Below are 16421 nucleotides of genomic sequence, written 5' to 3' on the forward strand. Positions count from 1 at the left end.
TCCCATGCTAATGTAAGCAACAGATGAATAGAGAGGATTCAAATCTAAGACATGGAGATTGGCAAACCATAAAGGATTATAGGAGTGAGCTTGAGACTACCAAACCATCACTACATGTGATTCCTTACTCTCTATTTATTCTTACTTTTCTCTCATAAGTTTGACCTTCGATTCAAAAAAAGTAAATTGGCATGATGTTATCATTCGTAGTTATTTGACATTCGAATATTTATAACAATCTTGTTCAAATAGGTAGTTTGAAAGTCATTGTTTCATTATAATACCACAAGATAAATTAAAAAAATATATATAAAAATAATAATAATAATAAAAAAAGGGAAAATTTACTTTTTTTTTTTTTGGATCCAAGGTTCATCCGGGCTAGCTTGCACGCACCACGATTACATCCTCAAGGGAGCTTTTATATAATTAATATAGCCCCTGGCCCCGAGGGTATTCAAACTCTGACATCCTATGTGGAAGCGTTGGTCTTTTGCCAACTAAGCCACCCATTGAGGTTACTTACTCTTTATTTACTCTTACTCTCCACTTAAAACTTTCACCTCTAACGTCTCAAAAAAAAGTGAACTCTTACCTCTCCTTCTCCTCTCCTCATATTTTAAAATGTCAAATTACTCTATATTTTGTCCTTTTAGTTGACTAATGCGATTCTTTCTTTTTTAATCAAATTTTTTTCTTTTCTTTTCTCCTCTTTTTTTTTGAAGAATCATTATATGTGATAAACTGCTTCTTTTTTTTTCTTTTTTTTTTTTCTCTTTCATTTCCTCCTTTTCTATAGAATATTTTATTTTTATTTTAATGAATTCTATAAATGAGGGTGAAATTAAATAAAAAGTACATCTAATTATGTTTAATGGATTTTATTAAAAGATGGAGAAAAAAAAAAGTGTGTAAACACATCTAATAGGTTTCTATAAAAAAAGAGAAAGAAAACAAAATATAAAACAATTTTCAAAAAATGCATTCAGGTTTTGGGATCCATTGGACCAAGATATTGGTGGCATGAACAACTTGGAATGACCAACTGAATTTACAGCTACAACATTCCATAGAATCAAAATGAAGAACCTATCATATATATATATACCAACTCCTAAAGCATTAATGGGTTTCAGTACACCAGTACCCATGCATATGTGAACATAACAACAACATGTCTCTTCAGACTTTTAGACATCAAAAGAAATTTCCCCTCATAATTAGATTTCAACTTCAACTTCAAGTTCTTGTAGTAGCAGAGAACAAGTAAGTACTTTGGAGCTGTTGCCATTCCAAAATCAAAAAAGAAAAAAGAAAAAAAATATGAACAAAAAAAGGAATTTTATTTCTGATTTTTGCTTTTTCTACATAAATTTCAACAATAATTGAAGCTACATACATACAATGATCATAGCCGCTGAGAAGTTCTAACATGTCGAGATTTAGAGGCACTCACTGTCCTCCGGAAAGATACCCTTTCCAAGCATGGCTCCAATGGGTCTTGCCATGGGTGACCCAGCAGGCGTTTGGGTTCTTGATTGGAGGATGTCATCGACGGAGGACTTGAACTGGGAGATACTGCCAATGACAGGTTCACTATGTTGCTATCCCTGCAAAATTATTACACAGCTTCAGTTACTACTGGATAATCCTAAGTAAAGATGAATGAGTAAGAAAAAATGGTGGAGAAAATAGAGCAAACAGATCCAGGATATTACATAGTGCTCTTAAAGGCTCTTGAAGACGTTACTACTTGTGTCATTACATGATCTCTTTGCAGCATGGAGACATTTGTATTGTTGGGCAACTCTGAGGTTCTCTGCTTGAGTGACAAATATGGAAAATGTTAGTTGGAAATGGGAACTGATGGTAGTTCCAATATAAGAACACAAACTGGGAAAGAAATAGACAAGCCATATGGGACATGGAACAAAAGACCCAAGTTCCCTGCTCACTCATCGAATTTTAACAAATCAGAGTTTTTCTTGTGGAAAAATAGAAGTCTTGAAAATCAAGGACTAACGAGAGTTGGAGTACTTGTATAGATGCAATCCTACTACTATTTTTGTCCCTAGCCTCTTGGTCCAGTCCTCTCAGCCCAACCCCTCTTCTGTCTCTGACCCTACTTCCTCTCCATCCCCTTCGAGGCCCCCAAGCCTCTCTCTCGGGTTCCTCTTGTAAGCAGCCCATCTCTTGCAACTCTAATCCTCTGATATGTGACAAGGAATCCGCTGAGATCGTCTCTGAGACTAACATCTCCTCCCCTGTGTATGGTTGCAGAAGAAGTATTCATGCCAACAAGGGATGAAATCAAATTGATGATAACTTCATTGTTGACTTTAAGACTTCAAGAAAGAAGAAGAAAAAGAACAAAGCTAAAAACATAAAATCCTATGTCTATAGTTTGCTCTATGTTCTAATTTGTTTAGTGCCTATGCTTGAGCCTCTTTTGCTTCTCGATTCTTAGGGCTATGTCCTTTGTGCGATTTTACCTTTCCTCCCCCTCTTCTCTTTTTGGTATGAATTTATTTGTTCATCCAAAAAAAACTTATGGAGGGGGGAATTCAAACCAAGTCACTGCAGTAGCTTCTAATTGACCAGACCAGGGGACAGGCAACCAGGACCCCCAAGAACACAGAACAGAACAGGGCGGCGCTCGCCCCCCCCGAGACCGCCGGCCGGGGCCCCCCGCCCAGGGGGGCGGGAAATACCCATCAGAATGTTTGATTCAGCAGATTGAAGGATATGAAATATCAAGATTGTATAGCCAAAGAAAATTTAGAATCTTTTCAGTTTTACCAGTGAGTGGCTGCCATCAAAGGAATATCGGGAAACATCATTAATGTTAGCAACTTTTGATGCAGTTTGATCTCGGATGAAAGGGTGATCCATTAACTGTAAAGCTGTAGGACGTGCAGATGGATCCCTTTGCAAGCACAGCCTCAGAAAACTCTGAGCATCACTAGAAAGATGATTTGGAATTTTTGGAATGCTTTTGCTATTTCCAATTTTAAATAGTGCAGCTACCTGCTTATTCCAATAAAAGAAAGCTAGTCTTAGATCATGCAAGAAAGGTCCAATATTAGCTAAACAAAAATCAACTAGAATATGAAATGTTATCAAACCCCTTCATATTGGCTCCAAGGTGGTTTCGATGTTGCCATTTCAAGAATTGTGCAACCCAAGCTCCAAATATCCACTGGTAGGCTATGGCCACTGGATTTCATTACAACCTGGACAGAATACAATTTGACAATGAAATAACAATGTTTAGAAACAATGAAGGATAAAAAATAAACTAAGTTTTGTCAGGACTGATTACCTCAGGTGCCATCCAGTAAGTGCTTCCTTTGAAAGATAGCATTGAAGAAGAAGATGTAATCTGGAAGAAACCCCCAAATTGGATTATTTTTGTAGGTACATCAAGGAAAAATTAATTTGGCATGTATCTTGTGACTTTACCCTTTACATACTATTCCTTTTTAATTGGTTACTTAAACAGAGGGGGGGGGGGGGGACTACACTCTGCATTGCATAGTGAAGAGGTAAAATTCACCATCTGCCACATAGCAGAACATGGGTGAATTCCATAACATGCCACTGCAAGTAGAGAATCTACAAGAACCCTTTTAAGAGGTTCAAAAAATGTATACAACTTCATACCAGAAGCGAATTCCCATTATTTGTATTTCTGTAATGGAACGTCTTCACAGTGTTAAAAGACATACATGTTTAGCCATGCCAAAGTCCGCAAGCTTGGCTTCACCATTAGGACCAACAAGTATGCTTGCTCCTTTAATATCCCTGTCGAATACATTTCACTTAAGTTCTTAAGGCAGTAATGTCATTCTCCAACAGAAAAGGATGTGAAAACCAAATACATTGAGCCCAAAAGAGGGAGTATGAAAGCATATGATTCCACAAAACCAGCATAAGAAGGAAGCACCTGTGTACAGTATTCCTTCCATGTAAGTACGCAAGCCCACAAAGAATCTGTCTGGTGTAACTTTGGATGAGTGGTTCCTCGAAGGGACCATATTCCCGAAGTAATTTGTGGATGGAGCCTCCACATACATACTCCAAGTAAATAGAAATTGTGTCTTCCGCCTGTGAATATAAAATTTTCAAGATCATTCTGATTATAGAACTGAACATTTGAGGGAGTTCTGCACAACATATGATAGGTAAGCTTCAGTATTAGTTGTATTCTATATCTAGCTGCGCTCAAATAGCTCAGACGTTGATTAATATCTGGTGTCAATGATGACTAAGAGAAAGGGTTTTAACCAGATATGAGGTCTATTTTCACAAGGTCCCAGGATGAAGGGACTGGATAAGAGTCGGTCCTAACACTGAATTTCATAAAATGCAAGGAAAATATTGGTGGCAGCCATGTCTTGAACTTGAAAAGCTTTTCTAGAGTGGACTAAATTTAATCATACCACTTCACTGCCGTAGTACTGAACAATGTTTGGGTGTGAGAGTTGACTAAGCAATGCTATCTCCTGGGCAAGCAAAAGAAAAGCTGGTTACAATCCCAACAGTTCCATTTGATGAATAATTCAAAGCACGACTAGCAAGCCAAAATATCAGAAGCTGAGTTTAGCAAAAAAATAAGATGCAAAGTAAAAACAATGCCTCAAAGACAGACACAGGAAGAGATACCTGTTCCAGTTGCTTGAGACAATCTTTTGAAATTTGATCGTCAGAAATCATCTTGACTTCCTTTATGGCACACATTTGACCATTTTCACTGAAAAATGGGGGGGGGGGGTTAAAAAAGGGAAAAAAAAAAGAAATCCCATTAGTTTAATCAGTTCTTTTTGTGGAGTAGCAGCACCCCCATCCCCCACCACAGAGAAAAAGAAGAAGAAGAAGAAGAAGAAGAAACTGAAGGAAAAGCAAAAAATTTGAAAGAAATTGACACAAGGAATTACTGCTACCTGTTAAACCCAACATAAACATGGCCAAACGTTCCTCTTCCTAGGAGCTGTCGCTTCTTCCATCTTGATCTACTTCTTATACTGGGAGAGGTGCAATGATTTGGATGGGATACTGGGGGAAGTGGCAATGGATGACCTTCTTTCTTTCCTGTTGGATGTAAAGGTGATGAAGAACTGGTCGAACCCCTTGATACTGGACTTGGGCTTCTTGACCGTGAGTTTAACCTGTTTTCTTCATGTGCTCTGGGTTCACTGCTGAACATATTGTATTTTGTTAGGTGAGAAATGGAAAACAAAGCATAGTGAAGCCTATAATTAGCAATCGCAGCAATGGAGAGCCCATAATTCTGAAAATAAATGAGATTAGTGAACTTAGAAAGCTTAGAATTGAAGGACCCTTGAACTCCCAGAAAGAGTCAAAATAGAGGAAAAGAAATATAGACTGATCACCAACCCAGAATTGCCGAAGGAACCACGATCAGGGGGAGCATCATCCAAATACCCAAAGGAGCTGACACTGGAAACGGAAACCGACCGAGACCTGGACCCCAACACAACTCCATGATCGATTGACAGAGACGCCACCGACGAGACGGACGGGCGAGGCAAAGGAACCCCCATCTTCTCCGAAACTCCATCAACAGCAGCGGATTTTTGTTCATTGTTGCTCTTCTTAGACTTCCTTCCCCACCAAGCAAGCATGCTTTCACCACTTTGAAGTCTTCCGACCAGAGCAGTTAGCAGTATAGCAGATAGAGACGAGAACGAGAGAAGAGAAGAAAAGAGAGAGAGACTTTTCTCCTTTCTTTGCATTTTCGATTTCAATATATTGTGTCATGGAGAGAGAAGATACTGTGAATTACAGCTCAAGTCATGGAACCGGCGGCGGTAGTTGGATTTTTTTTCTGGTCAAAGGAGAGGAGCTTCATTAAATAAAAGACTTCAAGGAGACTTGGAAGAGAATAACAGCGACTGATCAATCATGGTGGAACATTTCAACCTGATCTAGAAAGGGAGAAAACGACAGACTACCTTAGCAAGGAAATCAGCAAATGTATTACGTGACCTAATGATGAAATTATAATGAATATAGTTGAATTCCAAGGAGAGTCCCAAAATCTCAAAAACTAAACTAGAACATATATAATCTAAATAATTATAAGCACCTTGAGGTGCCAAAATTAGAGGTAGAAAATCTGAATTTACTTGGAGATTGGAGCTCAAAAGTTGCTGCCCGAACTACCCAAATAATCAAAATACTGCGCTGCTACAAAGATATTGGTGGCATGACCAACTGAATTTACAGCTTGCAACATTTCACAGTACAACCCATGGACAACAATTCATTTTCAGTTGAAGTTTCAGCTGATTCAACCTTAATCCATACCAACTGGTTCAGTGGAAACCAAGTTTCATATGACAGGAATGGCTTCATTACAGAGGTGAAGCAGGAGACCAAGCTTGTGCCAATTCAGATTCAGGAAGCTCCTTCATATCCAATACATAGAGCAAATGTGATCTTGACATCCCAAAGAACTAAAGTGAGAAATTGTTTAAGCTTTCACTGAGAAATGCAACAAAGAATGAAGAACCATAGCCTGAACATTTGAATGGATTATAATCTTGACATCCCAAACGAACTAACAGCTTGTTAGACTCTTAACTTGTTAGTACAAGCTTTCACTGAGAAATGCTTTAGAAAAGAATGAAGAACCATAATCACTGCACGGAAGATAGTAAAGAAGAAAAAAAAAAATTGAATGGATTATAATCTGAATGATAAGATTTTCAACAAACTGAACAGTCTTATTAATCATTAACTATTAATAACTTGTGTTTGCCCCTTCAGCAATCTTGGGAAAATTCTTCTCAAGACTTTTGCACCTGCTATGGCCGTGTCAAACTTCAGGGTGATGCCTAGCTTGGTAGTATATCTGCTCGAACACTATTTCTCAACAGACCAGTTAATATGGATATTACTTTCAAGGGATCAAATCAGAATTTTCCACAAAACTAGTCCATTATAAGATATCCAAGCCTCAATCCTAAACAAACACATTAATGGTCCAAAACAATGAATTGTGGTTTGAGTAAACACAATTTGAATAAACACCAATCCCAGTAAGCCTGATTCCGCAATATCTCAATATTAGGTTCCATCATTTTCCAGAACCCTGTAATTCCACCTCAACTTATTCAAGACTGGAACATTTTTTTACGATCTTGAAGGAAACTCATAAGGAACTCAATGGAAAGAACAATGTGGTCTCTCAAACTGGCACACACTAATATCCTTGGGGTCCTTAGAGAGAGTTTTTGCAAGCTCGGGGCCTGAAATCCCCATTTTAGAAAAATATACAATCTTGGGTTCCAAGATTTTCTCTGAATTCACGCAGAGTATCCTTGGATCGCTGCTGATCATCTTCAAAATACAGGACTTAGGTAACCCAGAGGAGTGGTGGAATTGATATTAATCCTTTGGAAAGTTTTAAGAGCAGATTCTTGGGACCTTTCCCTTTAACCCACATTTGTTTATTAGATAATCCACCGTGAAAGATGGCTGTTCTGTTCTGTGGCATTAGAACTAAACCTAGAAGATGAACTTCGAATCTGAAGAAGACAAATACGTAAACTAGCAGCAGGCCACTTTATATGAAGGAATTTTTCTGCTACAGAAGCTAAACATTCAAGAAGCGTTAACGAGACTTAAAAGGATTCCTTGTGGGATTTTTGTTTGCCACAGTAGTTGTTGCCAGCTGCTGACGGTTAGGATTTGACCACGTTTTCAAAACAAATTCGTCGCTTGTTAAAAAAGCTGTGAGGATATATTTGTAAATATAAAATTTTTATCCTTACATTTAAAGGTTTAAATTTTTGAAATTTACTAAGTTGAGTCCCTAACCCTTACTGACTCAATCCCCAATTTACAAAATAGTGATGCTACTTGTATTATGTCTTAACATGTGGAGATTTTATCCGCTTAAATGAAAAGAAGAACCAATAAGTTGAATGCGAGTTGAAACCTACAATAGACCCATGAACCAAGAACCCCATAACATATCGAGATCAAACCCTGGGCCAACAAATTGAGAAGCACAAACAAGAATTTAACCGACTCAATTCCCAATTTTCCCAAACCCTTTGGACTCTCAGCGATCCAAGTGCTCCAGCAAGCTCCCATGAAGAAAAAACAAGGAAGGAAGAGTTGTTTTATTTATTTATTTATTTGTTGCAGTGTAGCAGCCTCCAACAAACGGTCAAACTTTTGCCACGTGTATGGAAAAAAATCCAACGGTTGGACGGGAAAATCCTAGGTTATGAATGTAAATATGATTTTTTTTTACACTCAAAGGTCTTCTATTGTCAAAAATTTACAAAACAAAACCACTATTTCTTTTCTCCTGCACTGACGACTATACCATGGCAAAGTTATGATCGAAAAATCGAGGCAACTTTCGCTACTTCGTCCAAGGCACTCAGTTTCTTAAACGAGCTCAATCTGGCTGCAACAATTTCACTTGCGTAATGCTCGCCAAGGAAGCCGTCCATAAGGCTAATAAAGCTTCTACGCCCATTGCAAATATCCATCTCAAGCTCTTTAAATTTGAAATTAAGAGTGATACAACAAAGATTCATTTTTTCCGTTCATAAGATTTCCACTCTTTGATCCGTCAAGTCCCCCTAAATAGGGTTTTTCCTCTTGATTTGGCAGTGAACGAATTGGTTTAGATCCTGATAGCCTTCTTGTACGCCTCCTTGGCTTCTCCCATCCTCTACTTCCCCCATCATGCGGCTCAAAAGCAATTCTTCATTGGAAAAAAATGAATTTTTATTTAGGGCAGTTGCTGCTACCAGCAGCTGACCACCAAGATTTTGCCACCGGTGTAAAAATCAATCAAATGGTGGAAAATTAAAAGACAAGGGATTATATTGTAAATATGATTTCTTATTTTTATATTGAAAATTTAATAGTTGTAAATTTACAAAAAATACCCTGACTCTACGACTCTTGATTATCACATTTTGTTGCTAGGGGAGGAAGTCCGTTACATCTTAAGTTTTCACTGGGAAGTGCAACAAAGGATGAAGAACCATTGCCTGGACATTCGAATGGATCATAACAGGAGAATTTCAATTAACTGAACTGCTAGTTAATCATAAACCTCTTTAATTTGTGGATGGGAGAACAAAATTTTGCACCAGAGTCGTTAGAACTCAGGAGCATTAGATATCACTAAACCATAGAACAAGCCCCAATCCTACAAAAACGCATCACTTCATGAAAAGAGAGAGAGAGGAAAAAAGGAAAAAGAAAAACGAAAAGAAAAGAAAAAATAGTAATAAAGAGAAAAGAACAAAAAATCTTGAGACTAATTTAGGTAGACTTGTAATGATTAAGATACTATTATCAGTTCTAACGGTTGAATTCAGTACATGTCATCAGCCACCTATAGTAGTTCTTCAGTTATCTTCAGATTAGATTCCATTGCTTTCCTACTTTAGGTATTCATAAAGTCGATCGAGTATTATGCCACAGTAAAATTATCAATGAAAGAAATTTCTCTGTCCACATCCGTCTCATCTAGTGTTCTTCGGAAAAAACATAAAGGGTACCTTCATGGTAAGTAGATATGGTTACTAACCATTGCAGAGGAATTTAAAGGGCACCTTGCAAACTAGGAGAAGCGCTTCTGTCCAGCAAAAAGGGTTATTTATCACGGGGGGCGTTGCTCAAACTCAGGTGGTAGATTAAAACGCTAAAAGAGTATATTCATGGTACTAGGTTGGGACATGCAAGATCGCACTAGATAAAGCCGAACATTGGAGCATCTCCTATTTCCTTTACCAAAAACATCGGGTAGGTTGGGACATGCGATCGCCATAGACCTGGAGCTTCAGTTTTAAAATTTTCTGATGCTAAATTTCTGCGGAATCCCATGTTTGTTTTGTTGGGTATTCTCTGTCACTCATGGCTATTTTTGGTTGGCAAGAAAGAAATAAAAATATAATAAATTTATTTATAAATTGATATGATGACACAATGATTTGTCATCTTCCAGGCATGGGACCTTATCTATTGACTTTTATACAGATGAAAATGCTTAAAAAGAATAAAAAAGATTCTTATGTGGATGGAAAATGAAACGATCTTGAAAAGTGGACGATTCAGAAGTGGATTATAGGAATCGGGATTGGGCTCGGCTGGTTAGAATTCTAATCGTCACCCTCAACTAAAATAAACCCCTAGGTTCACCTAGCAGCATATATTCTAATCCACACTTTCAAAAACAACAGATTTCATTATTTCATTCATGTCTATCTATACAGGGAAACACATCATCATTCTAAGTAGGTCGATCCGATGATGTTAGTCACATAACGTTCTATCAACGTTCAAGCTTATATCAGAATATGTACAGAGCTTCAAATCCACTGGAGCCAAAGGGCCAAGCCCAATAGAGGCTCGCAAAGCCAAACACAATGAGGATTGCAAACAAGAGCTACACATATGCTCCAACCAAAAAGGCCCAAAGATCGAATGCAAACTATGTCTTCTTATTTTTCCTCGAAAATGGGAGCTCAACTAAACAATCATCAGCGAGGGAGTGGTGACCTCTTGTTGATTGAGAATTTCTCCAGCATGAATCCACTTTATAAAGGCTGATTATTCAACCATAATCCCACTAATCTGAAGGGTTTCCAACTTCTTGGGTCTTTTGTAATACTTAAGCAAGAGAGACCAGCAAACAACGCTAACTGATGAAGCTGCCATTGCACCTCCAGCAACCCATGGAGGTAGACGGAATTTAGTGGATGGAAAAAGGACTCCAGCAGCAATTGGGATGCCAAGAATGTTATAACCCAATGCCCAAAAGTAGTTCATTCGAATTCGAGAGAAGGTTTTCCTAGAGAGGTCAATAGCAGTTATCACATCTTCCAAGTTGCTTCTCATCAGAACAATGTCAGCTGCTTCAATGGCAATGTCTGTTCCAGCACCTATAGCCATTCCCACATCAGCAGCCACTAGGGCAGGTGAGTCATTGATACCATCTCCAACCATTGCTACCGTTAGTCCCGTTGCCTGGACCATGAAGAAAAGGATTACAAAGCATCTATTGTGGAAGTTGAAAATAAAAACAACGAGCTGAGAGGTGTCAAACATTTTTTGAATCCAACAATTGTTTAATTTACCTGTAATTCCTTCACTTTCTCTGCTTTATGTTCTGGTTTAGCTTCTGCGATTACAGTTTCAATTCCAACCTCCCTAGCAATAGCATTTGCAGTTCCCCAGTTGTCTCCTGTCACCATAATACTTCTCACATTCATAGACTTGAGAATGGATATGGCATCCCGTGCTGTAGGCTTTAGTGGGTCCGATATGGCTATCAACCCCACCACCTCCCCATCAATCGCAGCCAAAATCCCAGTTTGTGCCATCGCTTCAGCTTCTACCAGAAATTCTTCGGCATCAGCAGAAACAAATATTCCAGAGTCCAACATCAGACTTTTGTTCCCAACAAGTATTTCTTTGTTTTGAACAGTTGCTTTCACACCATGCCCTGTGATGGAGACAAAATCTTGTGCTTCTGGCCAGACTTGGTTCTCTTCGTCCTCTCTGAATTTCTTGGCATATTCGACCACAGCTTTGGCTAATGGATGTTCACTATTAACCTGAAAGAATGTTCACAACATCAAAGGTACCTGATTGGTAAGATTGAAAGAGAGGCAGTGTATTGAAACCAAGGGAAGCAAGACCCTGTAAGAATCTGAAGCCCTTTTTACTTTTGGTTTGGTGGGGCTTGGAGGTTGGGAGAGTGAGTTTGAGGTTTCATTCTACTACTTGAAACTCTAGAGATATAGCAGAATGCATGTGAAAATAAGTATTAGAAACAACTGGCAGGGGAGAAAGAAAGGGATTACCTCAGCAGCAGCAATTATCTCATAGAATTCACGCAGGAGCATGCTCTTCAAGAGTTTTGTTGCTATAACCACTGGCTTTCCAATGGTGAGGGTTCCTGTTTTGTCAAACACAATGCAGTTCACCTGAAAAGAACCTCTTTATGTTATGCTATTGTATAGTTGTACCAAACTAACAATGTGGAAGAAAAGAACAAAATCTGACAACATAAAAGAGCTCAGGAAGGGCCATGGAGTGCGGTCGAAATGTTGCATGTCAACCTAATGGAGAAATTCTTACAAAAAAGGAAGAAAAAAAAAAAATGCAATTTCAGTGATTCTTATAGCTTCAATTAATGTTTGAAATTGCAACTGAAAGAGAGTCGTTGCTTTGTATACGTATAAGTTGATCTACAAATACTACGGAAGAAAGTTAAAGGAAAGCTTGAAAATATGAACTCTCTCCCAATTCTAAAATCATTTGATTTTTAGATGTAGTAAAAATAGGGGAAAAAAAAAAAAAAAAAAAGAATGATGTGAAATCTTGCATGAAACCTTATGTGCACTCTCCAATGCTTGACCTCCCTTGATCAGTACACCTTGAGAAGCACCAACTCCAGTACCAACCATAACCGCTGTGGGAGTTGCAAGACCTAAAGCGCAAGGGCAGGCTATGACCATAACAGAGATGCCAAATTGAAGAGCAAGTTGAAAGCTATCCATGGAGGTTGGTATCCAAGACTTTGGATAGGCATTGAGTTTTCCAGCTAAAAACCAAGCAAGCCAAGTGCAAAATGAAAGGGTGATAACCTGCAAGAATTCGAGTAAAACAATTACTAAAAATTTGAAAAGCAAAGAGCCTTTGTTTGATAACTACTGCATATGCACAAGTAGAAAGCTAACTAGACTACTCAGCCCAAAACTAGAGTTTATCTTCTGAAATTAAATCTCATAATCGATCCAATTCCTGCTACTTATCCCTGGCATTCACTTGGTTCAACAGCAAAACCACAATGATTTAACATGGAAAGTTTAGGTTAGGAGTTTCTAAAAATTACCATCCAAAGCTATTACCAAAACAACGGCCATTAGTAACAATTAAAGTAAAACATGGGCAATCAATAGAAAAATGAAAGACAAAAAAGTACTACCAATTCCTTCCCAGACTTATTAGCTCATCCAAGCATTTCAACTGCTCACTGAAGTACACAAATAGAACTTTGAAATTGAATCAAGATTTGGAAGAGAATTAAAAACATAACAAAATACTCACCAAAGGTACAAAAAAATTTGAAATACGGTCTGCAAACTTCTGGACTGGAGCTTTGGCCATTTGTGCTGATTCTACAAGTCGAACAATCAGTGACAGAGCACTCTCAGTTCCAACTCGTGTTGCCTGAACATGTAATACACCATTCTCATTCACAGTCCCTCCAATCACAGTATCACCTTTCCTCTTTGCCACTGGCCTAGCTTCTCCTGTTATCATGCTTTCATTGACATGGCTTTGACCCCACATAACCAAACCATCACAAGCTACTTTTGCACCAGGAATCACCTTAATCACATCATTCTTTTGGATCAATCGACTGTCAATCTCTTGCTCATTAATCACATTTCCATCACCATCAAGAGTCAATAATATTGCTGTCTCAGGTGCCAAATCCATAAGCTTGGCAATGGCTTCAGATGTCTTCCCCTTGGCCAAAATCTCCAAATATTTCCCAAGCAAAATAAAGGAAATGAGCATAGAGCTTGTCTCAAAAAAATCTGTTCCTTGGAACTCCTCTGAAGTAGCAGCACTCAACACTGAGTAGACAGAATAGAAGTAAGCTGTATTGGTACCCAATGCAATCAAAACATCCATGTTCGGCGAACCATGGCGCAATGCTTTATAGGACCCTGTGTAAAATCGCCAGCCAATAATGAACTGCACTGGGGTGGATAGTATCCACCTCAAAAGTTCTCCAATAGTCAACATGTTGATTACTTTAATATCTAGTCCTTCCTTAAGACCAGGAATATACATGAAGACCATAGAGGTAAGGAACACCGGAATAGTAAAAACAAGACTCCAGAGAAAGGATTTGTAATAGTTCTTAATCTCCTCTTGCCTAGGAGAATCTCTTTGTGCTGCTTCAGGGAATATCATTGCCTTGAGATGCCCAGAACCAGTTGACTCTATTACTTGGATGAAAATCCGTGGTCCTGTTTCATGTGGCATGTAAGACACGGAAATTTTATCAACTGTTGGGTCAATTGCCACATCCTGAACTCCTGGAAGGGCTTCAAGTGAACTTTTGATCATCCTCATAGAATGATCAGTGAGTACTCCTTCTACTTTGAGCTGTATCTTGCTTTTGTCTTCCCCTGTACTAATAAGTGTGGCTTCAAAACCGGCATCCTCAACTGCTTCAATAAGTTGATTGGGGTTCACTATCTTTTGATCATAGCAGATCTCTGCTTCTTCAATTGCTAATGCAACTCGGGCTTTCTTTACACCTTGAATACCCTGTAAAGCAGATTCAACACTTGTTGCACAGGAAGTACAAGTCATTCCTTTTATCAGTAATCGACATGTTTGCAGGGATCTCTCATTCACCTCGTCCTCGATTAATGTTGCATCAAATCCAGCATCTTCAATGGCCTCCCGAATTGTTTCCTCCTGTATTTTTATGTGAAAAAGTAACATTAATTGGTGCGAGAAGAAAACGATCAAGCAAACCGTGGCATCCAACTAATATGTGAAGTGAATTTAATAGCTCAAGCACAAATGTGAAGAGCATAAAGACAGACTATAAAGTCGTATAACAGTGTTCTCAAAGACTAGAAAAAAATTATCACATGCAATCTCACTTCCTCACCAAAAGAGCGCCGAAAGACAGAAAGCAAAGACATTACCCCACGGCCCGAACCCACGACCACAGCGAAGCCAAGAAGCGGGGAGAATTATTACACCAAAGAATTTAACGGCATCCAGAGTTCTCGCGCCAGCCCCCGTTGACTAGTTCGATTCTTCAATTTCAGCCCCTTTCTTTGAATAATTCAGGTAGTAACAAAATCCCAGAAATTTTTCTCAATAGTATTTGAGAATTTGTTTATCTGATTACCATTCCCATTAAAGGAATCCTAATGATTGTTGCTCAGAATGAGGCCAAGATTTAGAGTTGTTCGAAAGAGAAAAATGGAAAAATCTTGAATAAAAATTCAAATATTCACCATTGAAAGAAAAAAACAATAAACATCAATATCACAGAGACAAACAAGATTAAACCAAAAAGTTTCTCGGACTTACATTGACGAAATTAGGATAAAACAAAACCTGAGCTCTGCCATTCAGAACGTCAACTGCAGCATCACGAATTCCTGGAAGTCGTTTAATGGCTTTCTCCACCGAGCCAGCACATGCAGAGCAGGTCATACCAATAACTGAGAACAGAGCTTTAACCTCTGATTCCTCGATGATCTCCTCAACAGCGACACCTTTAGGGTACTTGGGCATCGATGGATAATGTGGTCGAGTAGACAAATCTCCACTGTGACTATCATTTCGAAAACAAGCTAACGCCAATAATTTGGTTGCCATGATTTCCTTCTTCTTCTTCTCCTCTTGCTCCGTCAACAATTTCGACGACGCTGTGTAAAAAGATTTCTTCAAACTCTGAAGCTTAGATCTCCATTTGCGTCGTCTCTTCCCCAGAAATGAACTCCCAGCAACTTCTTTTCTCTTTTGTTAAAAGGAAAGTTTCCAAGTTTGTTTAAGCGAAAAAAACAGTTGAAACAGAATACCAACTCGCACGTAAGTGCGTGAGATCACACATGATAATCCATACGTAATACACATTAATTATTACAATCATGAAACATTTATATTTTTATTTAAAAATAAAATGGAGATAAGTTTTTTTTTGGGTAGAAAAATGGAGATAAGTTATTTTAAATATATGAAATGGTAAAGATTTGTCTTACTCCTACACAAGGAAGGCAAGAGCTGATGAAACGTGGAGAGAGATTGAAATACACCCTTCTTATTTTTTGGGAAAAAAATAAGGATATATTTATTTAAAATATGCTTAGTCTTGATATCTATGAAGATGATCTTGCAAAACAATGTTAGAAATGGCCTGACCGTAAGAGTCGGGAAGCCACCTCTGAAGGCTAAATCAGTAGATGAACTAATCACACGACTCTGGCTAGTTGCAGAGTACAAAAATGAACGTAATTGTAAAGGAAACGATTCAGATACCTCATGTGTGAGTAGACTACTAGTTTATATATATTTTACCTTTGATTCTCGATCGTTGGATGTGTTAGTGATCTTCATAGGATGGCCGTCCGATTATTGAATTTTACCCTCGATATTCGGAAAGGAAAGGTAGGTAGTTACCAATCTTGGCACGATCCCCATTCTTTCTTGATGGAAGTTGCCTTACATGGTTCGATCACGTATCCCGCAATCTTAGGGATATCGTTCATATCTCTTAACCGTCAAATGGCTTCTTCACACACGATCGCTTAAATTCGGTCAAGACTGGTCTCAATTGCGGTTCAACCAGGATCCTATACCCGAACTTGGTACAA

The 16421-nt window shown here is 38.4% G+C and overlaps 2 protein-coding genes across 2 annotated transcripts; both read right to left on the reverse strand.

The window, feature by feature from the left end:
• Window positions 1-1172: 1172 nt before the first annotated feature.
• LOC149007948 (mitogen-activated protein kinase kinase kinase 3-like) lies at window positions 1173-5756 on the reverse strand. Its single transcript, XM_089167181.1, has 11 exons — window positions 5398-5756; window positions 4944-5198; window positions 4666-4753; window positions 4443-4505; window positions 3947-4107; window positions 3729-3804; window positions 3323-3382; window positions 3126-3233; window positions 2800-3027; window positions 1719-1819; window positions 1173-1610 (listed from the first exon to the last, which is right to left on the reverse strand). Exons 1-11 carry the CDS (start codon window positions 5754-5756, stop codon window positions 1409-1411), a joined length of 1701 nt encoding a protein of 566 aa, XP_089023307.1. The 3' UTR covers window positions 1173-1408.
• Window positions 5757-10416: 4660 nt separating this feature from the next.
• LOC149007949 (putative copper-transporting ATPase HMA5) lies at window positions 10417-15587 on the reverse strand. The gene is made up of 6 exons (XM_089165662.1): window positions 15136-15587; window positions 13114-14505; window positions 12396-12650; window positions 11865-11987; window positions 11136-11615; window positions 10417-11025 (listed from the first exon to the last, which is right to left on the reverse strand). Exons 1-6 carry the CDS (start codon window positions 15424-15426, stop codon window positions 10609-10611), a joined length of 2958 nt encoding a protein of 985 aa, XP_089021788.1. The 5' UTR covers window positions 15427-15587; the 3' UTR covers window positions 10417-10608.
• Between the last annotated feature and the right edge of the window lie 834 nt (window positions 15588-16421).

Source organism: Hakea prostrata, chromosome 8 (genome assembly GCF_041222555.1).
Source record: "Hakea prostrata isolate BN-2017 chromosome 8, UWA_Hpros_2, whole genome shotgun sequence".
Classification (NCBI taxonomy): Eukaryota; Viridiplantae; Streptophyta; class Magnoliopsida; order Proteales; family Proteaceae; genus Hakea; species Hakea prostrata.

Coding starts and splice junctions, on each gene's coding strand:
- LOC149007948 (XM_089167181.1), bottom strand. CDS start 5,756: ATGCAAAGAAAGGAGAAAAGTCTCTCTCTCTTTTCTTCTCTTCTCTCG. Junction 4,754..4,943: donor GTTTATGTTGGGTTTAACAG/GTAGCAGTAATT, acceptor CCCATTTTTCAG/TGAAAATGGTCAAATGTGTG. Junction 3,234..3,322: donor CTTACTGGATGGCACCTGAG/GTAATCAGTCCT, acceptor TATTCTGTCCAG/GTTGTAATGAAATCCAGTGG.
- LOC149007949 (XM_089165662.1), bottom strand. CDS start 15,426: ATGGCAACCAAATTATTGGCGTTAGCTTGTTTTCGAAATGATAGTCAC. Junction 12,651..13,113: donor CAAATTTTTTTGTACCTTTG/GTGAGTATTTTG, acceptor GAATTCTTGCAG/GTTATCACCCTTTCATTTTG. Junction 11,988..12,395: donor CATTGGAGAGTGCACATAAG/GTTTCATGCAAG, acceptor GGTTCTTTTCAG/GTGAACTGCATTGTGTTTGA.